General features: G+C 54.0%; 1 protein-coding gene across 4 annotated transcripts; it reads left to right on the top strand.

Moving 5' to 3' along the window:
* Positions 1-1,154: 1,154 nt before the first annotated feature.
* Positions 1,155-25,812, top strand: LOC109551426 (rho GTPase-activating protein 8). 4 transcript variants are annotated; one of them, XR_002178195.3, is made up of 6 exons: positions 1,155-1,211; positions 1,594-4,768; positions 5,434-5,569; positions 15,911-16,003; positions 18,347-18,445; positions 18,541-25,810. XR_002178195.3 is itself a non-coding variant. In XM_073788081.1 (5 exons), the coding sequence occupies exons 2-5, from the start codon at positions 4,753-4,755 to the stop codon at positions 18,614-18,616; spliced, it is 327 nt and encodes a 108-aa protein (XP_073644182.1). In that variant the 5' UTR covers positions 1,155-1,211; positions 1,594-4,752; the 3' UTR covers positions 18,617-25,812. The 4 variants fall into 4 exon arrangements, 1 of the variants encoding a protein (XP_073644182.1); XR_004528795.2 differs by having other exon boundaries at positions 18,528-25,810; XR_002178192.3 differs by having other exon boundaries at positions 18,347-25,810.
* Positions 25,813-26,192: the final 380 nt, after the last annotated feature.

Here is a 26,192-nt window from a genome sequence, read left to right as displayed (position 1 = left end):
GTGACTTCCGGAACCGGAACCAGTCACTGTAGCAGCGTGTGATATTATGCCAGCTGGCCTCTGCAATCAGATCCCCCCTCTAGAAATGGGGAGGGGTCAACACACCTGATTGTCTTGGCTGCTGTACACAGGCCACTGGGGACCACAGAGCCCACCACACGTGATCCCAGAGCTGCCAGCAGCCGTGCCACCTTCCACGCAAGGCAGCCTGGGATTGTGCAGCTGCTAGCGCCAGCCCCCTCCCCCAAGAGCAGGAAGGGGGAGGGACACGAGCAGGGGAAGGGCAGGATCGCATGGAAGGATGCCCCTGGCTGCTGTGCTAACACAGATGGAAAGGGGCAAGGGCAGAAGCCAGGAGATGTATTAGGAGGCTCTGCTGCACTGAGCCACGTAGAGATGCTGGTGGCCTGGACCACTTGGGCCAGCGTGGGTGGACAGAAGTGGTGGCACTGTGACATGTTTTGAAGGAAGAGCTATCGGGGCTCATCCAGGGACCACGCATGGGGTGTGAGGGAATGAGGGGAGCCAAGGATGCCCCGACGGGTTTGGAAGGGGCTGGTGGAGAACCGGATGGGAAGCCCAGGAGAGAAGGCCACGTGGACGTGTGGGGATGTCAGGTGGGCAGTCAGAGGCAGGAGGCTGGAGTCGAGAGACAACGGTTGGGGATCATCTGGTACAGGCTGTATTGAAAGCAGGAGGCTGGGGAGTAAATGAAAAGAGGTGCAGCCCCAGTCCCGGGCGCCGACCTTCAGAAACCAGGGAGACGGGGAGGAGGCAGCGGAGACAGAGCTGCAGCCAGAAGGGGGCGCCAGACACCGGGCCTGATAGAAATCCACCCTTAGAAGTCACCTCCTGAGCGGCTCTCCGGGTGGGAATGCGATCCTATCGGAGGACCAGTCACCCTCTTGCCTGGGGCCCCGGAACGTCAGTGGCACCTCTAGGGGTATCTGGGCCCCAGCCTGGTCTTTCCTGAGTACATGACCCCCGCCTCAGGGCTGGAACGGTGACTTTGCCCATGCGCAGAAATGCAGGCATAGCCCGCAATGACTCTGGGCCACTCAGGTCCTGTGCTCCAGGGAAACAGCGCTGGCTGGGTAGCGCGCGGGGCGGGGCGAGGGGCGGGGCCTGCACGGAAGCCACGTCCGGGGCGGGGCCAGGTGAGTCGCGGGCTGAGCCGAGCCCAGGTGAGGCACCGGCGGAGCTGTAGTCAGGTAAGGACCATTGTCCGCGGGAAGGAACCCGCCTGGGCCCAGGTGGGGACGCAGCGCGGGTTCTGGGGCTGGGCCCATTGCTCAGGCGGGCAAGCCGAGGCGGGGAGGGGGGCGGGGCCGCATGACGCGGTGCGGAGACGGGCGGGGACCCCGGAGCCCGCGCTCGCCGCCGCGTGTTCCCGGCCCCTCCCACACCCCAGCCCCTACCTTACCCCACCCCCGTTTTGCACGAGCGCGCGCTCCTCTCCCACTCCTCCAGTCCTGTTCCCCCGCACCCTCCCTGTACCCCCGTCCCCTCCTTTCCTGCTCCCTCGCTTCTCCCGCGGCTGGGCCGTCTCAGCCCAAACTTTCACCGTTCCCCCATTTTCCTCCCCAAATTCAGGGTCTCCGATCCTGCCGGGTCCACATCATTTCCCTCAGCTCCAACTTGGGAGGCAGGAAGCATCGCTCCGCTTCACAGATGAGAAAACTGAGGCTGCGCAGTTGTTACGCTGATTCAGACTCAGAGGCTCCGGCTGGGGGTGCGGGCCCGCTCATCACAGGGGATGGACCCCCAAGACTTAATATGCCCCAAACTTAAATCAGCCTCCAAAATCGCCAGTTAGGGGAGAGGCCCTGGACGCTTTCACTTTTCCCAAACCTTGGCCCGGCGCCACTGTCAACAGCACTGGCTTGGGGGTTCCCCAGGGCCTGGCAGGTGTGTGAAGAGTGGAGGCTAAGGCTCCCGGAGAAGGAAGCAGGGTGGGAGGGGAGGAGCTCCTCAGTCCTTGTCGGCGGGGTGGGGACCTGGCCTTGGCTGTCTGGAGGCCACAGACTTTGAGGTTTTGTGACGGAGGCTGTGTGGATTCCAGAGAGCACGCGGTGCTTATTGACGGTGAAATGCAGTGTTGACATTTGTCCTGGTGAGAGCTCAGAATCTAAGACTCAACAGTAAATATCCTTTGGTCTCTCTCTGTTGGTGGTTTTAGGGTCTTGTTTGCGAGTTTCTCCTTTAATGCAGTGATGTTAAACCATTTCTCAAACCAACAGCACGGCAGGGGCCGAGGGGTGAAGACGGACACAGTGCACTGGCCTGAGCCGGGCTAGTCCTTGTGGACAGCCACCTCCCCAGTCCCCTGTCCACGGAGGACTCAAAAGTCTAGCCTCTGTGTGACAGAGGGAAGCCAGGGGCTTGTGGGAAGTCAGGGAGGGCTTCCTGGAGGAAGTGACCGTTGAGTTGGAAGATGGGTGAGAGATAGGCAGGGAAGGGTGTGGCACACTGAGGTTACACAGAGGCTGGGGGACTGTAGTTGGCTGGGGATAAGTCACATGTGAGGTGAGGGTAGAAATACATGCGGAGAACCTGACAGGTGGTCAGGTAAAGCCGGTAGGAATTTACTTGGTTGATGTCATTGAGTTGCTGAAGTGCAACCTCAGTGAGATGTTTTGTTTGTTTGTTGTATTCATTTGTTTAATATTTAGATTGCGCATATAAGTGAAAAAGTATTTGTCTTTCTCTGACTTACTTCACAAAGCATGATACCTTCCAGGTCCATCTGTATTTTTGCAAATGGCAATATTTGATGCTTTTCTTTTTATGGCTGAGTAATATTCCATTGTGTATATATGCTATGTCTTTATCCACTCATCTGTTGATGGGCGCTGCAGCGAGATGTTTTAAGGTCTGGAAACTTGACTAAACATCCCATGGATCTTGGCATCTCCCTAACAAGGCAGTTCCAGCTGAGTCGGTTGTGGGCACGCCATGGATGGTGGCTTCCAGCAAGAGCTCAGCCACCTTGGAAGTGCCTGGCATGCATACCCATTCCCTGATTTTATCCTCTTTTACTGATGGGGAACCCAAGGCACAGAGGCAGCAGGAGGGGGAGAATGAACCACAGAGGGAGTCAGAGACCTAGTTTTGGAGCAGGTCACTTTCCCTCTTGGGGACTCAGCCTCCTGACCTGTAAAGTGGCCGCCCTTGGCCATCCTTCCCCCAAAGCATCACGGGCACCTTTGCTAATGGCTCTCAGGCCCTAACTGTCCACTTGATTGGATCATTCCTCACTCACACCAGCCTCATGAGGCAGGGGCTGTTACTGTCCCCTTTTACAGATGAGGAAACTGAGGCAGGGATGTTTAGATGACTTTCTGAGGTCACATGGCCGGGGAATGGAGAGCCAGGCCCGCTGTGCTGTGGCTGCAGCATTCGCGCCCTCCCCACCGGGCCAGCCGCCTCCCAGGGCCCTGAGGTCCGTCTCCTGGGTGGAGACATTCCAAGCCTGCCAGTGACTGCCCTTCAAATCTAAGTGAGAATAGCTTTGGGATATGAAAATGATGCTTTCAGTTTCTTTTCAGATAAATTACTTCACTTTTCCCTCAATCCTTTGATTAAAATTGATGCTCACGGAAGATGCGCCACATGTATCCAGAGGCTTCCCAGGCCGCCCAGGGTACATCTGAGGGTCCCCTTCTGGGCCCGGCACTGAGGGAGGGGGATGACCTCAGAGATGCCCATGTGGGGCTCCGCTGCAGGGTCCCGTCCCAGCCATCTGCCTGGAGGCTCCCAGAGCTGCTGGCAGCTGGATCTGGCCACTGTCCCGGTTTCTGGGTCCCTGAAAGGCAGGAGACCAGGCTGAGTTGGGTCCTCGTTTTCTCACCTCTCAAATGGGCATCAAGCAGCAGGGTGTCCTGAAGCTCAGAGGGAATAACTCCTCAGAGGAGAGGACCCAGGGTCCCCCCACCCGACAGGTCTGAGTATGGATGATGGAGATTACGGCAGAGGCCCCAGCTGCGTCCTCTTCCGGGACAGAGCAGCCCGGGATGGCAGACAGTGGAGCGAGCAAGGTGGGCAGTGGGAGTGACCTGGGGCAGGGGGAGGTGTTGGTGAGCTGGGCCAGGAAGGCTTTGAATGCTAGGCTCTGCTGTGTACACTTTGCCTGCTCCCTTGTTCAACAGACACCCCAAGTTCCTTTCATGTCCTGGGTTGGATGAGTGCTGGGGCTCATGAGTCAGAAATGGCCCCGGCTGTGAGGGGCACACGGTAATGGGTCAAGAAGGACGCATGGACACCTGGTGAAGGCCGATGAGGGCTGCCAGAGTTTGGAGGAAGCCCCTCTCCCAGCCTGTGGCAGGTGTGGGGTCTGGGAGCATCCTAACGCTTTTGACTGTAACAGACAGAAAACCCAGCTCTGAACCAGCCCAGAAGTCCAAGCGGCCATGTTGGCCCATGTAGCTGAAATGGTCTGGGAATGCTGTGGAGATCAGGTATGGCTTGATCAAGGCTGAGCAATTTCCTGCCCTTTTTCGTGGGCTGCTGGATCTTCGGGGTGGCAGCAGATTGGCTCCAGCCATTCCAGGCCTCATCTTTATACACAGCTGTGTGGAGAGAAACTGCTCCAGTGGCCCTCTCAGGACAGCAAGGGATCTTCTTTCCCAGAAGCACCTGGAAAGCTTTTCCTGATACCTCACGGGCCTGAATGAACCTATATCTGTGGCCAGGAAAGTTGCCGTGTGCTGACTGGCTCAACTTGGCTTCCTCAACAAACCTTTGAGAGGGGAGATGGGCTTCCTCTTAGGTAATCAGGCAGGCTGGGAGGTGGGGTGGGTCAGCTCCTTGCAGCTGGAGGGCTCTGCAGGTGAGGGGTGCACACCTGAGCGAGCACCTGGGTTCCGTGGGCAGGGCCACAGGGATGCTGGGGAGGGGAACGGCCCCAAGTGTCGAGGCTGGTGTCTACAAGAACCACAGGTCTCTCTGCAGACCCCCCCTTGTCTTTTCAGAGTGCCCACTGTCCCTGGGACTTGTGGGCAGGCCTCTGACAAAGTCCTGTAGCAGGTCACAGCTCATTTGCACCTTGCTGCTGCCACCTTTGGGTGTCACGCCCAGGTTCCAGTGGCTTCTGGCCCCGCTACCTGCACAAATGATCTACATCTGCCTTCTCACCAGTGTCGGGGACCCGGTGGTGTTTGTGATAAACAGTGGGCAGTGGGGTCTGTATAAATAAATTTGTGACATAGCTGAGACAAAAGGGTGAAAATGACTCTTCATGGGGTGCAACCTGGAGACTCTAGAATCCCAACTCAGGCGGCCCCCTTCTCAGCCCCTGCCCCTCATGGCTTGACTTCGCCCCCCCCTACCCAGGTGGGACCCTGTGCCAGCCCCCTTCTCTCTGGGTCTCTGTGACCTCCCTGTAAATACAGGGTTAGGCCTGGATGGCCCTGAGCCCGCCTCTCTTTCCCGCAGAGCCCTGTATCAGACGCCCCATCCTGAGCCTAAAGCCGAGAGCCAGGTCCTACAGATACGGCCGAGGGCTCTTGCTCTGTGCGCCCCGCACATCGTCCGCGCCACCCAAATTAAATTTGGTGCTAATTTGCCCAAGGTAAGTAGGTGATAATTTGTAGCTACAGCATTAAGATAATGGCTGTGAGGGTCTGTTTGTGTAATGTGCAAATATATTTTCATAGCAACAAACCATTTTGCTATGAATTATACATAGAACTGTCGGGTGATTTGAAGCCTCTTTTGCGTGCCAGCCGTGTTGCGCCTGCCCCGGTCCGTGGCTTTAGCCGGCGCGGCCTCGCGATGCTGGTGGCTCCTCGGTGCCCACGTCCCCCATCCGTGGGCCACGGAGCCTGGCTCAGAGGGAAAGGGCTTAGCAGCAAGAGGTTCAGGAAGGCGTTGAGGCGTGTGTGGACTCAGGTGGAGAGCAAGGCAGGTCGGCGGTGATGGAGCTGCTGCTCTGAAGCCCACTGCCGAGGAAGAAGGGTCCATTTGTAATGTCTGGTTGATTCTCATTTGATTTCGGCATTTACGGAGGCCCGTATATGCCGGGCCTGGTGCTCCAGGATCCCGTTTGATCGAGTCCAAGCCCCACCTTGTGGGGGTGGTGAGGGAGCCCCCCAGTCATGTTAACTAAAGGATCACAGAACCATGTATCCACTCGTACCTGGTGGAGAGGTGCAAATGACGGGTACCAGAGGTGCGAATGATGGGTACCAGAGGGGTGAATGATGGGTACCAGAGCTGTGAATGATGGGTACCAGAGGGGTGAATGATGGGTACCAGAGGTGCGAATGATGGGTACCAGAGCTGCAAATGATGGGTACCAGAGGGTTGAATGATGGGTACCAGAGGTGTGAATGATGGGTACCAGAGGGGTGAATGATGGGTACCAGAGCTGTGAATGATGGGTACCAGAGGGGTGAATGATGGGTACCAGAGCTGCAAATGATGGGTACCAGAGGGTTGAATGATGGGTACCAGAGGTGTGAATGATGGGTACCAGAGGGGTGAATGATGGGTACCAGAGGGGTGAATGATGGGTACCAGAGGTGCGAATGATAGGTACCAGAGGTGCAAATGATGGGTACCAGAGATGCGAATGATGGGTACCAGAGGGGTGAATGATGGGTACCAGAGGTGTGAATGATGGGTACCAGAGGTGTGAATGATGGGTACCAGAGGTGCGAATGATGGGTACCAGAGGTGCAAATGATGGGTACCAGAGGGTTGAATGATGGGTACCAGAGCTGTGAATGATGGGTACCAGAGCTGTGAATGATGGGTACCAGAGGTGCGAATGATGGGTACCAGAGGTGCGAATGATGGGTACCAGAGATGCGAATGATGGATACCAGAGGTGCAAATGATGGGTACCAGAGGTGCAAATGATGGGTACCAGAGAGGTCGGGACTGAGTGCAGGGCAGGGCTGATGTCCATTGGTGCCGTCATAGCTCTGTTCTAAGCCAGATCTCCCCCAAAGAGTTTTCAGAAATGAAGTTCATTTTCTTGTGCCACAACCAAAAAGAAAAACAGTGTGGGCTTGATTGTTTCATTCTCTTAAAGTAGAGAATACCGAGGAAGATTTCATTGTGTTTCAATACCACTGATCTTTCAAAGAAAAAAAATCAGTGCTCGTTTTGTTACAAGTGACAGGTCATCTATAACCCAAACTGGCTTAAGCAGAAAAGAGGGTTTATTGGATCTTTGCACTCAAGTACAGCTGGATCCAGGTGCACAGTGTTTTAGGGACATTTTCTCCATCCCTTGCATTGTCTTCTGCCATGGGCTTCATTTTCCTCCAGTTCCATGTGGTGACCTTGGGTAACTCCAGGCTCACATCCTCTCAAGTTTGGGTCCAGTAGAAGAAAATTTAAAAGTATCTCTTCTGGGCTTCCCTGGTGGCGCAGTGGTTAAGAACCCATCTGCCAATGCAGGGGACATGCGGTCGAGCCCTGGTCCAGGAAGATCCCACATGCTGCGGAGCAACTAAGCCCGTGCACCACAACTACTGAGCCTGCGCTCTAGATCCCGCGAGCCACAACTACTGAGCCCACGCACCTAGAGCCCGTGCTCCGCAACAAGAGAAGCCACCGCAATGAGAAGCCTGCACACCGCAACGAAGTGTAGCCCCTGCTCGCCGCAACTAGACAAAGCCTGCGCGCAGCAACGAAGATCCAACACAGCCAAAAATAAATTAATTAAAAAGATAGTGTTGATTTAAATATTTTAGGGAATTCCCTGGCGGTCCAGTGGTTAGGACTGTGCGCTCTCGCTGCCGAGGGCCTGGGTTCAACCCCTGGTCAGGGAACTAAAATCCTGCAAGCCATGCGGCACAGCCGAAAAATAAAATAAAAAATATTTTAAAGAGTGGTGGTCACCTTCTGAAGCTCCAGTCTGGGTCTGGGGCTGTGAGCTGAGAGGCACGTTAGATGTTGGAAAGCAGGGTGGGCAGAGGGAAAGTTCCGCCCCCGGATCAGAGGCGGTGGGAGGTATAATCTTAGAGGCGAGTGGCGAAGAAGAGAGAACAGAGGGACGTGCCGGCCTTGGTCCTGCTGGGTGACTGACAAGTCACCACCTTCACAGCCAGAGCTTCTCTCACAGCCATGCAGACCCCAGCTGGGATTTCCTGCAGGACACAGACAAAACGAGTCTTCAAATCCCCTTTCACTCATGCAAAAAACAGTTAGCAACCTTAAAATAAAAACCTAAACAAACTCCCACATTAGTCCCAGTGAGATCGCTGATGCCTTTATTACGCAATTTTTTTTTTTTTTTTTTTTTTTTTTTTTTGGGGTACGCGGGCCTCTCACTGTTGTGGCCTCTCCCGTTGTGGAGCACAGGCTCCGGACACGCAGGCTCAGCGGCCACGGCTCACGGGCCCAGCCGCTCCGCGGCATGTGGGATCTTCCCGGACCTGGGCACGAACCTGTGTCCCCTGCATCGGCAGGCGGACTCTCCACCACTGCGCCACCAGGGAAGCCCCTTTATTATGCGTTTTAATCGTCCTTCACTCTCTGGAGCCGATGATGGATGGTGGTGGGCGTGTCACGGGTCTCAGCTCAGGGAATCATTCCTTTATGCATAAACAGGGCTTCTCCTGTCTCGGAGACAGTGAACAATGTCGTGTTGTAAACAGCGAGGGGAGAAGAAGGGGTCGTGAGTTAAACCGATGCCTTGTAGAATCTGCATTTTATTGATAGTTTTCATTTCCTCCCACGTATCATCATCTTGGAGCCCGTTTCGATACACTGGCCTGTGTTGCCAGCGAGCAGCAAGGGCATCTACTCATCCTGACTGATGTTAATGCAGATGCCCAGCGACTGTTCAGTGAGCGGAAGGGCTGGGGGTCCTGGGGCTCCTCACGGCTGCGGAGGAGGCCTCAACGCAGGGGCTGCGGGAGCGCGAAGGCCTCCCCACCCGGAACATGGGGTCCCAGGGGCAGAGGGGGCCGTGGAGGCCGGGCTGGGGAGGCTGCCCTTGAAGCCAGCTGGTGGCTCACTTGGCTTCTCTGGGCCTCGATTTCCTCACCCGCAAATGAAACGGCACACCTGGAAGCACCCACCCTCCTGCCGGACACGTGGTAACGGGTCACATTTATTGAGCATCTGCTGTGTGCCATCTCTGCATGGCTTAATTCAAGCTGTGGATTTAGTCCTTCCTGCTCCCCGCGAAGTCAGTTCTCTTGTCCCCACGTTGTAGACGAGCAGAGAGGCTGGCCCAGGGCTGCCCGGCTGGTGCGCGGGGCAGGGGTTCTGTCCCGACGGGCGGAGCGCCCAGCCTTGACTCTTCCTCTCTCCCTCCCTCCTTTTTCATGTTTTTTAATGGACATTTTCAAATGCATCAGAGGTAGAGAGAACAGCATAAGGAACTCAATGTACCCACCGTGGCACTTGTTCTAAGCTGCATAAAAGTTTGTCGAATCTGAATAATGCTGTGATATTAGTTTGGCAGGACATTTAGAAATCTGTTGATGTGGAAGGAAAGTGCTGTGAGTTGCCCTTTCAGTTTTGGGGGAGGTAAAATGCCTTCAAGAGTAGCTGACCTTCATAGCTCAGCCTCGTGCAAGTGGGTAGACCTTGCAAGCAGTACGTGTTCAGTAAGTGTTTATCGAATGAAATCAGTGCTTTTTGTAAACAGGATGCTCATAGGGGAAGGGAGCCAGGCCCGACGTAGGCGCTGGCCTTGCATCCTATACGTCCCTGCCTCAGTGCCTTTGCACATGCTGTGCTCTGCCCAGGGACCCTCCCTACTTTCGTTTGCAGATGGCAGGAGGGGCTCACAGCCTGGCCAGAGCCCCTCCTACCCCATTGCTGGCTGAACTGAGTCCAGACTCCTCGGGGGTGCGGGGGGGGGAATTCATCATTCTGACCCTTACCTGCCTGTTTTGCCCTTGTTTCCAAACCCCATCCATTGTCTGGGCAGGAGCACGTCCCCTCGCCTGGCCAGCACAGGGCCCCCTAATCAGCAGTAGGTCTGAGGTGCCTCTCCCTCCGCCACTGGACAACTGAGAAACTGTGGGTGGGAGGGAAGTGGGGCACGAGTGTATGGGGAGGGCGCTGACCTCTGCTGGACACCTACTATGTCCTGGCGTTACCCAGAGGGATCTCATTCCTGGACACCGGGTTCCCCGGGTTTTCTGAGAGCCTGACGTGCGATTTCTTGTTGGGAATTTCCTGCTGCTTACCCTTGGCCCGGGGGTGGCCATGCTGCCCCTCACTGGCAGGGGCATCATGTCCCCATGCCCGTCCCCCCATCTCTTTGAAGCTGTCCACGCCTCCCTGGGTTCTCCGTGTCCCTGGGGCGCTGGGCTGCTCTGTTCCCAACGTCTCTCACTGCCATGGGGTGTGGGCGTTCAGCTGCCCGCCTCTTCTCAGGTGCCCGCCTGAGGGCAGGGGCACTCGACCGCGACCAGCAGGACACTGAGAGGACGGAGGGTGGGGGGTTTGGTGAGTGAACCTCACTCTTCCCTGCGACCCACTGCACTGGGCAGGGGCTCCCCAGGCCCACCGGCCTCCTGGCCCCTCGTCCACCGCCAGGCCGCCATGACTTCCCTGAGGGGTCCTCGGTGGAGCCCCAGCCCGTGTCCACAGCCCCACCAGGGGCCCCCTCCCGCCTCCTCCTGTGTTCCCTCCCCAGTGAGCGGCCCGGCCACCCACACTCTCCACGCGGGCCTTCCGGCTCCCCACCCCCCATCGCTGGCCTGCAGGTCTCTGTCTGCCTCCCCCCACTTCCTTCCACCGGGCAGTCTCCACTCGGGACACCCTGCCGTTGGCCGTCCTCCAGCTGGCACCGGGGCGGGCCTTCCAGTGACCCCCGATCGTGTCCCTACCCTCCTTGCGGGCTCCCCAGGGTCACTCGCCTTCCGCGTCACAGTAGGTCTCGTTCCCTTCTTCCCACCACTGTCTCTCGTTTGGGCCCCGAAGCTGGGAGTGGTGTGTCGTGTCGGTGGTGTGCCCCATCCGAGGCCCTGGCTCCTGCTGCTTCTCGCTGCATCTCCAGCCTGGTGTGTGGAGGCCCCTCTGGCACAGCGGACAGTGGGCTGGGGGGCAGGGTCATGGGACACTGCAGTAAAGAACGTGTCTGGCCTTTGTCCCGGTTCCCAGGAGGTAGCCTCTTGATCCTCGGAATTTCCCAAGTGATGGGAGTACCTCAGTGATTCGTGATAGCTTATGTTAGGAGGTGACTCGTGCAGGACCCCTAGATAGTCATGCTCACGAGACGACTCCAGGTGGGGATTCTGTGCGGGAGAGACCCCCCCATGTGACTAGAGGGTTTGGGCTTTGTGGCCTCAGGGGCACTGGAGACCAAGCTCAGTAAACCATCTCGATGATTTAATCAGCAGTACCCGTGGATAGGACGGACGGATGGATGGACGGACGGACGGACGGACGGATGGACGGACGGATGGATGGACAGATGGACGGACGGATGGACGGATGGATGGATGGATGGATGGATGGGTGGATGGATGGACGGACGGACGGATGGATGGATGGACGGATGGATGGATGGATGGATGGACGTGTGGATGGATGGATGGATGGATGGATGGATGGATGGATGGACGTGTGGATGGATGGATGGATGGACATGTGGATAGATGGATGGATGGATGGATGGATGGACGGACGGATGGATAGATGGATGGATGGATGGATGGACGTGTGGACGTGTGGATGGATGGATGGATGGATGGATGGACGGATGGATGGATGGATGGACGTGTGGGTGGATGGATGGATGGACGGATGGATGGATGGATGGACGTGTGGGTGGATGGATGGATGGATGGATGGATGGACGGATGGATGGATGGATGGACGGACGGATGGACGGATGGACGGATGGACGGATGGATGGATGGACGTGTGGATGCATGGGTGGATGCATGGGTTGCTGCATACTGATTGGACCGTGGTTCGGCCAGTCATGCCTATGTAATGAAACCCCAACAGTTGCGCTGGACACGGCGGCTCAGTGGAGCTGTTTGGTGGTGATGCTGTGTGGTCGATGTCCCGACTGCATGGGGAGAGGGCACACAGGCTCCATGGCCAGGACCCCCGACCCCCCACCCGACTCCCTGTGCATCTCCCTTCTTGCCGGGTCCTGATTTGTATTCTTTATAAGAAAACTAATTGTAAGTTTAACGCTTTCCCGAGTTCTGTGAGCCAATGAATTATCGGTTGTGAGGGGGGTAGTGAGAAGCTCCGAGTCTGTAGGCAGCTGGTCAGAAGCAGGGTGGCCTGGGGACCCCCGACACATAGCTGGTGTCTGAAGTGAGGGCCGGCCTGGTGCGGACGGCAGCCCCCACCTGTGAAGTCCCTGCAGATGTGGATGTGGCTGATAGAGCCCTGGCTGGTTCTCAGAGAGGGGCTCGCAGAGCTGGGCAGACACTCCCTGCATGCCGTCCCTGTCCTCTCCCCTGGACCGTGGGGCCAGGCAGGGGCCACCATACCTGGTCTTTTCACGCCAGAGCTGGGCTTTCGTTCACCAAACCACTTAGCACGTCCCTGAGACTCTCCACTTGGCCTGATTCCAGTGCTAAAAATGCTCCTCATTATTTTGTTTTTGACATTTCGACGTGGATGCTGACTTCCCTTTCAGCCCCAGGGTCATTCAATTCCATGTTCCTTCAGTAGCTGCACAAACAAGTCATATCTTCAGAAGCAAAGTCGTCCTTTTCCCTTCCCTCTCGCAGATGAGCACAGGCTCAGGTGAGCCGGGGAACCCTGGCCTCCAAGTTGGTAGAAACACTGTTTGGAAAACACTTTGTACTTCCCAGGCATAGCCGTCGAGGTTTTTGTGCCCGAAAATGCCCATCTGGCAAGGGAAGCAGATAAACGTGTGGGTTCCAGGGCAGCACTTTCAACGGGAGCTTTCTAAACAAACGGAAACCATGACCAGAATTCTCAAGGAACCTGTGAAAAGGCTGCCGTCTTTGGAAACCGAAACGACTGGCAAATTCTGAACATTCCAGTGGCTTGCAGGCTCCCGGGAGAAGCCGACGTGTCATAAATAACAAACAGCTGTCCTGGCCGGGCAGCAGGCGGGACTCCGAGGGCACGTGATGTGTGTGTGTCTGCACGTGTGAGTGTGTGCGCGTGTGTGTGACCTTGACTCGCCCTTCAGAGCCGGCCGGTGATGAGGATGCTCTGCTGTCACTCTCCTCATTTTAAGTAAATGTCTGAGAACAGTTGTAAATACTTGTTCCCTGTGAGTTAAAGTGAGTTCGGAATCGCGGACGTTTCTGGAGGGGCACCCTTCTCTTTTCTGCAGCTTCTGACACTCTTCCTATAACCCGTCCGCCCGTCAATCAGTAAATGATTGCTGGACGCCGTCTGAGCCACAGGCACGGGCAGCAAGTGGGTCCTCTGGGGATGCCCGTGGTGGTGAAGGTGACCTTGGCTAAGGTACCCAGAGCGTCAGGTAGTCGGTGCCCGTCCGGCAGGTGCTGCCACCACCTCAGCGCAGCCTCCCGTGCCTCTTGGCTCAGGTGGGCTGGTCCAGAGGCTGCTGTTTTTGGGGATCGCCCCCAGCTGTGGCAAGAGACAGCAGCCTTGGGTGTCGGCGCCGGGACCTCCTGCAGGGGAGGACCGCCTCGGAAGCCGAGTCATCATGCTCTGCTGCTGCCGGCTGCGCCCCCCCTTCGCGAGCCCAACCACAGGCGGCTGCTGGGCTAAGTCTGCCCTGTGCCCCCTCCACGCCCCCCCTTGCACACACCCCTCCGTAGGCCGCCCTCCCCACCCCACTCCCGTGTGTGTCCCCCTCCCTGTGCAGGTGCCTCTCCGTCACTCTCAGCGCAGGGCGGATGGGCCAGGTCACAGGCTAACGGACAGACTGACAGGTCGTCAGGTGGATGTCACGTCAGTGCCAGGTCACCAATCCCACCCGCAGGACTGATGTCTTCCCCCCGCCTCGGGTGGCTTTAGGTCCACAGACTTGAACTCTGGACTCAGGGCCCTTTTATTTTTTCATTAATTTATTTATTTGGTCTCGCCATGCGGCTTGCGGGATCTCAGTTCCCCAACGAGGGATTGAATCCCTGGCCACGGCAGTGAAAGCCTGGCACCTTAACGACTAGGCCGCCAGGGAGCTCCCTCAGGGCCCTTTGAGGCCTCCCCCTACTCCCGGCCTCCCTCTTAAAGCCACGCAGGCCGCCCTCTGCACTCGCCTCATTTCCTGCCGCTCAGAAGGCAGCGCCCCCCACTCACCTGCCGTGGCCTCAGCTGCCCTCACCCCTCCCCCATCCTGCCCCTCTCTGCTGGGGCTGCGCGCTCTGTGCGGCCACGCTGCTCCCGGGGCCTCCTCCCTGGCCGGGTCCCTCGGGTGTCCTGAGAGCTGCCAAAGTCCCGACTGCAGCCCAGAGTCAGCCGGGTGAGCAGGCGGCCTCAGGTCTGGTGACAAGCTTGGCCCGGGAGGAGGGCAGCTCCTGGTCCAGCGCCACCGAGGCTGCTTGAAACCAAGCAAAGTGCCCTCCTGCCAGCAGCTCTTGCTGGGGGTCGAGTCCTCTCAGGCTACCTGCAGAGGCCAGGCGCCCGCGTGCCTCGCGCCCCAGGTTTGGGACATTCTTGCGCCCGTGGGGCTCGTGTGGGTGCTCCGGGCCTCGGACTGTGGTCCCTGACAACGTGCCGATTGCATTTCACTCAAGCAGCCTAACCCCGGCCCGTGTCTGGGCATCCCTGGAAATGTTTGCGTCCCCTTGTGAGGGACAGAGAGGCGGAAAGGCTGGCCGGGGGCAGACTCGCCCGCTGCTGGGCCGGCTCAGGGGCCACAGCGCCAGGGGCTCTGCCAGGGCTGCTTCCAGACCTGCTCGCCTCTCGACCGTGGAAGCCCCACTTGCCCACCCACAGCGTGGTGCCCAGCGGCCGTGGCCTAGGGCCCGCGGCTCAAAGCGAACAGAGGCACAGTTGCATCATAGGAGCATCTGGAAGCCTTTGGGCTGCTCGTTTCATGAGAATACCCCTGACCCAGGCATCCAACCTAGCTCGTTAAAGAATCTTCCAAGAGATGCTGGAGATAGAATGGCGACAGCAAGAGCCTTGCCGGTAGCGGATGCCCACAGGGTCTTAGCCACTACTGCTGCCGCGTGATGGGCTTGGCCGCGGAATTCGCGAGGCGAGCCGGAATCCCAGGCAGCCCGTTACCCCGGCCGGTGAGCTGCCCTCCCCGGAGGCGCTCCCCACCCCGTCCTCCTGAGCAGCTGACGCTGCTCTCAGCCCGCTGTGTGTTTACGGAGCGCACAGGACAGAGGATGCCCGACCCCGGAGAATTCGTCTCCTGCGGTCCCCTGAGACTGGGCACGTTCCGTTGCCAGATTATTCCTTTTGCGACGTCAAGTAACCCATGACCTGTGGGTCAGCTCTCACCGAGGGCACCACTGCTGGGCCAGGGATGAGCTGAGGATTTGTTTTCTTGTAAAGACAGAAGTAGCCCCGACAGACAGAAAGCAGGTGGAGTCACTGGCAGTGGCGGGACAGGGAAGGAATGACTGCCTAATGCGTATGGGCTTTCTTTGGAGCAATGAGAAGGTTTTGGAACCGGATGGAGGTCGTGATTACACACTGTTGTGAATGTACCAAGTGTCACTGAATTGCTCGCTTTAAGATGGTGAATGTTAAGAATTTCACCTCAATCCGAAAAAAAGTACCTCTGACAACAACGGATACGTTGTGCTCTTTCCAGGCGCCTGCCTCAGAAACCTGCACCACCAGATGGAAGTGGTAAGCATGGCCGCCGTGAACAGTTGTGTAGGTTGTTCACTGCCCAAGGGCATTGACATGAAGGGCTACTGTCAAGCGGGTCTCTCCTCACCTAGCGCTGGAAGGCGTCTGCCTGGAGGAAGGCGCTCCCGTTTCTACTTGACTCAGAGGTGCTCTATGGGCTTCTCGGCCATGATAGGATGAGCCCTAATGCTTAGTCTTTTTCATGGCTTTTCAGGGAAAAAGTGACACCATGGACATCATCCTCCCTCGCCCCATCCAAGTGGGTGGCTTTCCTGTGGCCAGATGTGCGCTCCTACTTCTGAGATGGGTAAAGAAATCAGTCCTTGTCCTTGAAGCTCAACCGTGATTTAGTTCATGACTTCCTACGCTGAGCGCGCACGCAGACATGTTGAGATCCCAGGAAGAACTCGGCACGTTGTGGGCAGAACCCGGGGGCAGGGGAGAGGCGCCTGCTTTTACCACAAGTGTCCAGTGTGGATAAGGGAGCCGGGCAACGACATCTTCCTGTTTCTCCTTTCTTGAAAAAGTTGAGAAATGCAAGAGCGACCATCCTTTCAGGAATGAGGAGGCGTTCTCAATGGCTCGAGGACTCTCTGTGTGAAGTCACAGACCTCCATCTGGGTTCCGTCCGGGCAAGGGTGGGCTCAGTGAATTGTCCCTGAGGACTTGGTCCAAAGGACCTGTGCCCGGGTGAGTCTGGGCATTGAAGTTGCTTCCACATTGCTGAACCCAAACCACGTACTGCGTGAGGTCAGCTTCGCATCATTTTCACAGCAAAGCTGATGATGGCTGGGGGTACGTGGCTTTCTGGGGGCAGGACAGTGTGGGTCAGAGGGTGAACTCTGGAGCCAGGCTGCTCCCTTCGGATCCTGGCTCTGCCCCTTACTGGTTCTCCTCTGCCAGCCTCAACTGACTCCTCTGTAAAATGGGTATGTTAGTACCTGCCTCATGGGGTTGTTGTGAGGATTAAATAAATGGGTAAATACATGTAAGGGCCTGCAGGTCACATAGTCAGTGCTTTGGGTGGAGGGTACTCTGAGGTTGTTTAGAAATCAAACCAGCTAAGGAGACGCTGACATCCTTTTGAGCAAATGAAAAGATCCCACTGTGTCATCCCGGCCGTGCAGGCGGCCGAATGCTGGCAGGCGGCGGGGGCTGCTGGGGTCTTCTCCTCGAGCAGTTCTGGGGGTGCTCGTCCACCCGAGCACCTAGATGGGCTGCGAAGAGGCCCTTCTCTGGGTGTGAGAGGCAGGAAGGCGGCCCCGCCTGCATCTGCAGAACCTGGTGTCCAACAGATGCCTGGCTGGCTTGGGGTCAGAGGGGGAACAGGCAGAAACGCAGAGAGAAAGCTGAAGGGGGCTCCTTTGTGGGCGGGAGTTTGCACGAGGGGCTTCCCTGCAGCTCTAAAGCCGACACCTCTGTCCCCGCAGCCGGCTCATGCCAGGCACCCTCTATCAGGGCTGGTGGCTAGGGGCCTGGGCACCCGGTCTGACTGCCCCCTCATGCACTAGGGGGAGCTGGTGCCCGTGGTTCGGCCTCCTGTGGGCTCTGGGCTGCAGCGGGTCTGAGATAAGACAGCTGTTTTGGTTATGCAAGGTGAGGAGGTTCTAGAGAACCTGCAGGACAGAGGAGAGCCTGGGCTGACGATGCGTCACACACTTGAGGTGTCCTGGAGAGGGTGCATCTCGTGTCGTGTTCTTACACACACACACACACACGCACGCACATACAGCATCGCACATGAAGGGGCACAAGGAAACCTTTAGAGGCTATGGTTGTGCCTGTTCCCTGGTTGTGGTGATGGTATCACGGTGTACGCACATGTCCAAACTCACCGAATGGTGCACATGACATACATCCAGCTGTGAGCGTGTCAGTGACACGTCAGTGAAGCTGTAAACGGCGGAGCAGTCGGGGGGCGGCCGTTCACGAGGCGCAGGCTGGGCCTGGCGTCGAACTTCTCACCCAGCTGAGCCTCCTGTTCTTCTCCCCACTTTTCAGCTGGGTAAACTGAGGCTCCTTACTAGTCATCGTCCCGGGTCGTGACGTCTACCAGGTGTCAGGCAGTGGACAAGTATATGTAAATAGTCTCACTACTTGTGCAGGAGAACCCCTGCTTTCAAGGGGGATGTGAGTGAATTCGGCCAAGACTTGCCTGCATGTGCTCCTTTGTGGGCCCCAGGGTTACCGTCCTGGGGAGACATCAGAGGGTGTCTTGCTCGGTCCCCACAGTCATGAAGATGTGCCTCGCAGAGAGATGTTCAAAAGTGAAGCCACTGCCGACCCCAGAAACCGGGCCCCGCGAGCCCCTCTGCGCGCCCCTCCGGGAGCCGTGGGCACAGGGCTTCCTGGCTCTGCGCTCTCCTACATCTGTACAAATCCACGGCCATTCAGACTGGAAGCAGATATTTATTTTTATGCAGATGAGATTCTCAAGAGTGTGTGATGCATCCGAGCTCTTATGAAAGCGGAACATCTGCAGACGTGCACTGCTTCCATTATGTTCTGGGTTTAGGTTGTGTCAGCATTTATGTTGCCTTAATATGAGAAATGCCAGCACTGTTCTTCCAGGGCTCCTGCTGCCAGCCCCCTCCCCCCGGGCCCCCTCATCTAATCATTTTTTTTATTCTCTCGCTTCTGTTGTTTTTAGTCACAAGTTTGGGAAAAAAGTCACCTATTTCAACGATCTGAGTGAGCTCCATGAACACCTCAAATACGACCAGCTGACCATCCCCCCGGAGGTTCTGCAGTGAGTGAGACCCTGTCCTGGGAGGCGTGGGCTACGCCCTCGAGCTTCCTTGGGCCTCCGTCCCATCCCGTTCACGCTGAAGGCTTAATTTTCAGACGTGTGCCTGGCCAGATCCGGTTCCGAAATCTGCGGCCTCAACAAAGATTCACAGTGAAAGATGCTAACTGCTGACTCAGAGCAACGAGGCTGAGGATGGCTGTGTACACGGATGAGATGTGTTCCTCACCCACCACTGCAAAACTGATTAACAAAAAAAAATCAGCCACGGCGGTAACTGCTGTTCGCTGCCTTGGCGTTTACCATTCTTGCTTCGGAGCAGAGAACGGGGGCGATTTCTCGGGTGTGTGGATGACACCGTGGACAGCATGAAACATTCCCAGGCCCATTGCAGGTGTTCTGGAGGACAGCCCACCTGGTGCTTCCGGCTAGAAGCCTAGTTAACGTGTCTGCTGCTTTGCTTTATACAGCAGTGGTCCTCCACTTGGACAGGGCGTCAGGTGGGCGGAGGGAGCCCAGGAAGGTGTGTGGTCGGTCCCGGACCCACCGTTAGCTCCGGGTGGAGCTCAGTCTCTGAGCCCTGCCTGAGCACCCTCTGCCCTTTGCATCACCCTCTCTGGGGGCTCAATGGAGCCCCCAGAGAGGGTGCAGGGTCCTCGCCAAGCTGCACGCAGGTGAGGCCGGCAGCCCCGCAGGGGGAGTGGAGATGTCGCGCTCCCTCTGGGCGCCAAGTCACAGGCGCTGGGGATATTAGAGCCGTGTAGGGAGTGTGTCTGCCCACAGGACACTCGCAGGGAGTGGGGCCACGAGTCGGTGACAGTAGGAGCCGAAAGAGGGGCTGAACCCAGCTAGGGAGGGGACCGGTGAAGAGGGGATATCAGGGAAGGCTTCCATGAGGAGGTGACTTCTAAAGTGAGTTTCAGAGGGACTGTTGGCTAGATCGAGAGTCCAGGGAAAGGTGTTTCCTGCAGAGGGAAGCTCTTGTGTAGACACGTGGGTGACGTATTGGCCAGGGGTTGGCAAGAGAGCCTGGACACTTGACAGAGGTCGGATGACCCTTGCTGGCTTGTGTGTGTCCCGTGTGTGCATGTGCAAGACAGTCATAAGGCACGTGGGCCCAGAAGGACGGGACACGCAGGCGTCCTGTAGACCTTTGTGGGGCATCTGCCCCCAACAGCACCTGGAGCCGGCCCCTTGTGGCCCGAGGCTTCTCGCCTGCAGGGTCACAGCTGTGCTTCCTCTGTGTCCACAGATACGACGAGGAGCTTCGGAACCTGCACGCGGGCAGGCTGCCCCCTCCCACAAAGGCGGCCCTGCCGCGGCCCCTCTGCCCACCCAGCGGTTTGGCGTCAGTCTGCGATAGTGAGCCTCCCGTGGTCTGCCCTTGTTTCCTGGGAGGGTGGGGTGCTTCCGTGTGCCGGGGAGTTCTCTCCAGACCTTGGCCTCTGCATCCGAGCTTAACCCTGCAGGAAAACTGAAGTGTGAGCTTGGCACTGAGGCCGGAGTGCCCGCCGCTGTGTGTGTCTGTGTGCAGAGGACCCAGCCGTGGGCAGGGAGGGGACGACCCCCAGGCCACGCTGGGATACCTCCCACCACCTTCCACGTGAAGTGTGGCCACGTGCTTTGCTCTGGCCAAGGAGACAGGAGTGGCCGCGGGGCGGGTCACCTCCTGGAGGGAGCTTCAGGGGCCAGTTCATAGTTCGCCTCTCGTGGTGACGGAAGCCGGGTGGAGATGGTGCCTCGCTGGCCTGCGTCCCTGAGTGACCACAGAGTGCCTCCCACTGACACCCACGCTGCGGGAGGGCACGAGTGAGGGGTGAACTTCCGTGGGGTTCAGCTGCCGGGATTTAGGTACTCTTGTTACCACGGTGTGTCCTACCCTTCCTGCCTGATCTTACCCTTATTAGGCCACATGACCTTGAACTCACTCCCCCTCTCAGCTTATTTCCTTATTTCTAAAATCAGCAAGTTGGATGATGTGATCTTTAATCTTCACTCCTTGGAAACGATTCTGGGCCAACTGTCCATGCCAACTTTGTCTCTTTTAAGACTCATCTCACCTCCTCCAGGAAGCCTTCCCTGATGCTCTAGACTGCATACAGGGCCCCCCTCTATCGCAACCCAGATCTGAGCAGGCTGCTGTGGGGAGTCCCGCCAGCTGCTTTCCCTGCTCAGTGACGAGCCCCTTGTCCTCCTCCTATTTTCTGCTTCTGGCACCAGGCCAGGTGCTGAGGCACCTGAAATGATGGAAGATGAAGGGGTTGTTTTAACCGTACAACCACCGTTGGGCACTTGGGTCTGAGCTACACGATGTACAGGGCCTGGAGGGTGGAGGATCCCGGAGAGGCGTATGCTCAATTTCATTTGTTAGTAGCTTCTTGTTAGAAACTTGCATGTGATCTGTTTCTACATAAAAATCTGATGATCTTTAAGACCCATGTTGGATTTTTTTTTTTTTTTTTGGTTGCACTGGGTCTTTGATGCTATGCGGGGGCTTTCTTTAGTTGCGGCGAGCGGGGGCTGTTCTTCGTTGTGGTGCACGGGCTTCTCTTGTTGTGGAGCACGGGCTCTAGGCACATGGGCTTCAGTAGTTGCAGCACATGGGCTCTAGAGCACAGGCTCAGTAGTTGTGGCGCATGGGCTTAGTTGCTCCGCGGCATGTGAGATCTTCCTGGACCAGGACTCGAACCCGTGTCCCCTGCATTGGCAGGCGGATTCTTAACCACTGTGCCACCAGGGAAGTCCCCGCGATTGCCTCTTTAAATTAATATTTTATGCTGTTTCATTGCAAATGACTATCATAAAATTGCAATAAACATATTAAATAAAGCACCAAATATGTAATTTGTTTGGACTATGAATGAATGAAAGTCATTAAAATTCATAAGCAAATCCTATTCACAAGCGTTAATTCGCTGAAGTTCAAAAGCACACAACAGAAAGCCATCACCTTAGAACAAGCTAATTAAGGCAAAATATTAAGGGGAAGTCAGAGATTCAAGAAGTCTTTGCCTGCCTGCCATCCCTGAAGTGGGACAATGGAAACGGACACGTGCATTTTGTGCAACCCCATCTGGGCAGCTGCGGGAAAGTGGAAAGAAGGAGGGGCCTCCTTAGGGCAGAGGAGCGGAGGCAGCTCACATCCCAGCTCTAGCTCTTTCCAGCTCTGGGAAGGCAGTCTTGTGGCTGAACTTCTCACCCTAGTCTCTTCCTGTGTAACCGTAGGTATAACCCCACCCTCCGCACCCTCCAGGGCCACGGGATCTTAATAGGGTGTGCAGACAACGCGAGCCAGTTCCTGCTGCCCAGTGCTTTTCCTACTCTGTTCCTCCTTCTGATCCCCTCCTCCAGGAAGCCTTCCCTGATGGCTCCACGCAGACGGGAATCATCTGTTGAAAAGACTATTCTTTCTCCCATTGAATTGCCCTGGGACCCTTGTAAAGAGCTGACTGACCATACACCTAAGGGTTTATTTCTGGACTCTCAGTTCTATTCCACTGATTTGTATGCTGATGTCACACGATCTTTATTGCTGCAGCTTTACGGTGAGTTTTGCAGTTGGGAAGTGTGATTCTTCCAACCTTGTTCTTCTTTATCAAGATTGTTTCAGCTCTTCTGGGTCCCTTGAATTTCCGTATTTTAGAATCAGCTTGTCCATGTCTGCAAAAAAAAAAAAAAAAGCAGCTGGGATTTCAATAGGGATTGTGCTGTCTCTGTAGGCCAATTTGGGAAGTATCGCCATTTTGACAATATTGCCTTCCAATTCAAGAGCATGGATAGCTTGCCAATTTTTTGAATGTTTTAAATTTCTTTCAATAATGTTTTATAGTTTTCAGTGTACCAGTTTTGCACTTTTTTGTTAAATTTGTCAAGTATTTTATTCTTTGTGATGTATTGTAAATCAAATTGTTTTCTTAAATGTATTTTTGATTGTTCATTGCTAGTGTATAGAAATACAATTGATTTTTGTATACTGATCTTACATCCTGCAACCTAGCTGAATTCATTTATTAGTTCTAATAGGTTTGTGTGAATTTTTTTTTTTAGTATTTTCTATATCTAAGAGCATGCCATCTGCAAATAGAGATAGTTATTCTTTTCCAACCTGGATGCCTTTTATTTCCTTTTCTTGCCTGGTTGCACTGGCTGTACTGTCTGGTACAATGTCGAATAGAAGTGATGAGAGTGGACATCCTTGTTTTCTACCTGATCTTAGGGGGAAGCCTTCAGTCTTCTAACATTAAGTATGATGCTAGCTGTGGGTTTTTCATAGACACCCTTGATCAGGTTGAGGAAAATCCCTTCTGTTCCTACTTTGTGGAGTGTGGCTTTTTTCTTTCATGAAAGGGTGTTAGATTTTGTCAAATGCTTTTTTTGCTCTATTGATCTGATCACATGACTTTTGTCCCTTATTCTATTAATATGGTGTTACACTGATAGATTTGCATATGTTGAACCAACCTTGTATTCTTGGGATAAATCACACATGTTCATGGTATGTAATCACACATGTTCATGGCATGTAATCACACATGTTCATGGTATGTAATCACATGTTCATGGTATGTAATCTTTTTCTATGCTGCTGGATTTGCTTTGCTAATATTTCATTGAGAATTTTGTGTCTATTCATAAGAAATACTGATCTGTAGTCATCTTGTCTTCTGGTGTCCTTGTCTGGTTTTGGTAATACCAGCCTCATAGAGTGAATTGGAAAATGTTCCCTCTTAGAAGGGTTTGTTCAGGATTACAGTTAATCCTTCTTTTTACATTTGGTAAAAGTCACCAGTGAAGCCATCTGATCATGAGCTTTTCTTTGCAGGAAGTTTTTTTGACTACTAACTCAATCTGTTTACTTGTCAATCTATTCAGATCTTATATTTCTTCTTGAGTCAGTTTTGGTAGTTTGTGTTTTTCTAGGAGTTTGTCCATTTCATCTAGGTTATCTAATTGGTTGGTGTGCAGTTGTTCTTAGTACTCCTTTGTAATCCTTCATTTCCGTAACATCACTGGTAATGTGCCCCCTTTCATTCCTGATTGTCGTAATTTGAATCTCCTCCCTTTTTTTCTTACTCTCGCTGAAGCCTTATCCATTTCAGTGATCTTTTCAAGGAATCAACTTTTGGTTTGATTGATTTTTCTCTATCGTTTTTCTATTCCCTATTAATTTCCACTCTCATCTTTAATATTTCCTTCCTTCTGCTTGTTTTGGGTTTAATTTGATCTTCTGTTTCTAGTTTCTTAAGGTGGAAGTTTTGGTTATTGATTTGAGATCGTTTTTCTTTTCAGTGTAAGTGTTTAGAGCTATTAATTTCTCTGAGCCCTGCTTCAGATGCATCCCATCAGTGCTAGTATGTTGTCTTTCTATTTTTTTTTAATATCTTTATTGGGGTATAATTGCTTTAAAATGGTGTGTTAGTTTTGTCTTTCTGTTTTAATTAATCTTAATTTGTTTTCTAATTTCCCTTGTGATTTTTTTTTTCTTTGACCCATTGGCTTTTAGTAGTCTGTTGTTAAACGTTCACGTATTGTTGATTTCTCACTTCATTTCATTGTAGTTGGAGGACTTACTTTGTATGATTTAATTCCTTTTAAATGTATTGAGATCTGTATGATCCAACATATGGCCTATCCTAGGGAATGTTGCATGGGCCTTGAGAAGAATGTATACTCTGTTTTTGGGTGGAGTGGTCTGTAGATGTCTGTTAGGTCTTATTGGTTTGCAGTGTGGTTCAAATGTTCTGTTTCTTTGTTGACATTCTGACCAATTGTTCTATTCACTATTGGAAGTGGGGGAGTAAAGTCTCCAACTGTTATTATTAAATTATTTCTCCCTTCATTTCTGTCAGTTTTTGTTTTATATATTGGTATTTTGGGGCTCTGTTGTGAGTTGCATAAATTTTTATAATTCTTATGTTTTCTTGATTGATTGACCCTTTTTGCCTTTATAAAATGGTATTCATTGTCACTAGAATACCATTTTATAACGTTTAAAAATTGTCACAACAATTTTTGACCTCAAGTCTATTTTGTCTGATATTAGTATAGCCACTCCAGCTCTTTTTAGTTACTATTGGCATGTTGTATCTTTTTCATCCTTTTACTTACAATCTATCTGTGGCTTTTAATGACAAGTGTGCTGCTTGTAGGCAACATAAAATTGGATCATGTTTTTGCCCCGTTTTGCCTTTTGATTAGAGTATTTAACCCATTTACATTTAATGTGTTTGCTGGTAAGGTAGGTTTACATCTGCCATTTTACTACTTATCTCTATGTCTTGTCTTTTTTGTTCCTCTAGTTCCTCCATTCCTACCTTTCTAGTGTGCCATTTTAATTCTCCTGTTTCTTTTGCTATATATTTTTTAGTATTCTTAGTGCTGCCCCAGTGATTAGAATTGACATCTTAATTTATAACAGTCTAGTTCTGATGAATAATAACTTAAGTAGGATACAAAAGAAATTGTGCTCCATTCCTTCTCCCCTCCTTTGTGCCATTATTTTCATACAAATTACATCTCTATTTTATGACCACTGGCACCAATATACAATTCTTGCTCTATGCAGTGGCCTCTTATATCGGGGGGAAATAGAGTTGCAAGCAATAATACATGTACACTGTCTTTTATGTTTACCTCTGGAGTTTCCTTTACCTGTGCTTTTCATTTCTTCATGCAGAGGTGAGAGGGTGGGTCGGGGGAGAAGAAAGAAATAGAAGGACTGTGGAATTTTCAAACACTTTGGAGAAGTGGGTGTGTGTCCCCCTCCCCACACCTCCCCTGCTTCTTTCCTGTTTGGAGGAAACATCTGATGGTGACCGATTCAGGGATACTCTGGGCTGTTCATTAACGAGCAGTGCCGCACGGCTGTTTCTGCTTCTGTGTCTCTCCCAGAGCTGAAGTCTTCGGCTGGGCCAGGACCCACTTTTGCAAAGAAGGAGAAGATGGGCATCTGACTTTCTGTTCTCTTTCCCTGCCAGCTCGAGATACACTCATCTGTGGTCTCCTGCATGGATGTCTGTCTGTCCAGAGAGCATAAGCTCCTGGCACTTGTGAATGGCCTCAGGTAGGGAGCAGGCTTCCCCAGGCTCTGGTTCTAGGTCATGTGAGCCAGCCTGACTTGCCAGAACTCCCAATCCCATTAGCGTATTGGGGACTGGTCTAGCTGATGATACAAAGCAGTTTCTTATTCTTCATTCACCCCCCAGAGAGGGCCAGCTGTGCAGAGGTGGGATTGCAGACTTCCTGGGCCTTGTCGCCACAGATGACCTCAGCACCCCCATCTCACACCAAGCCCCTGACTCAGAAAGAAGGGCTGTGGTCTGCTCCAGGTACAACAAGGGCTTCAGAGTCAGATTTTGATTTGAGCCCTGGCTGTGTGACTTCAGATAAAATAATTTGTATCTGAGTTTCAGTTTTGTCGTCTGTACAAACAGGGGCACAGTGATGAAGCCAGTGGGCTTAGGAGCGTGGCCAGCGCACAGTAGGTCCTCAGCACACGGTCTTCCTGTGATTGTCTACGTGAGCTGCTGGGAGGGGATGTGAGACGAATGACCGTCTCAGAGGGCTGGGAAGAGCTGGGGTGGCCAGTGAGGCAAGCCTGGCCCACACTCCCTGTTACCACTGAGATTTCAGGTTGTTGGTCCTCCCTCACTGTCCCTACTGTCTCTAAAAACCACAGTCCCTCCTTACTTGTATTCTTCGCATGCACAACCAGAGAAGGAATTCATGCTGTGAATTACTGTAAGCGCAT

This window comes from Tursiops truncatus, chromosome 11, assembly GCF_011762595.2.
Source record: "Tursiops truncatus isolate mTurTru1 chromosome 11, mTurTru1.mat.Y, whole genome shotgun sequence".
In the NCBI taxonomy this organism is placed as follows: domain Eukaryota; kingdom Metazoa; phylum Chordata; class Mammalia; order Artiodactyla; family Delphinidae; genus Tursiops; species Tursiops truncatus.
This window is presented reverse-complemented; position numbering and strand designations above follow the sequence as displayed.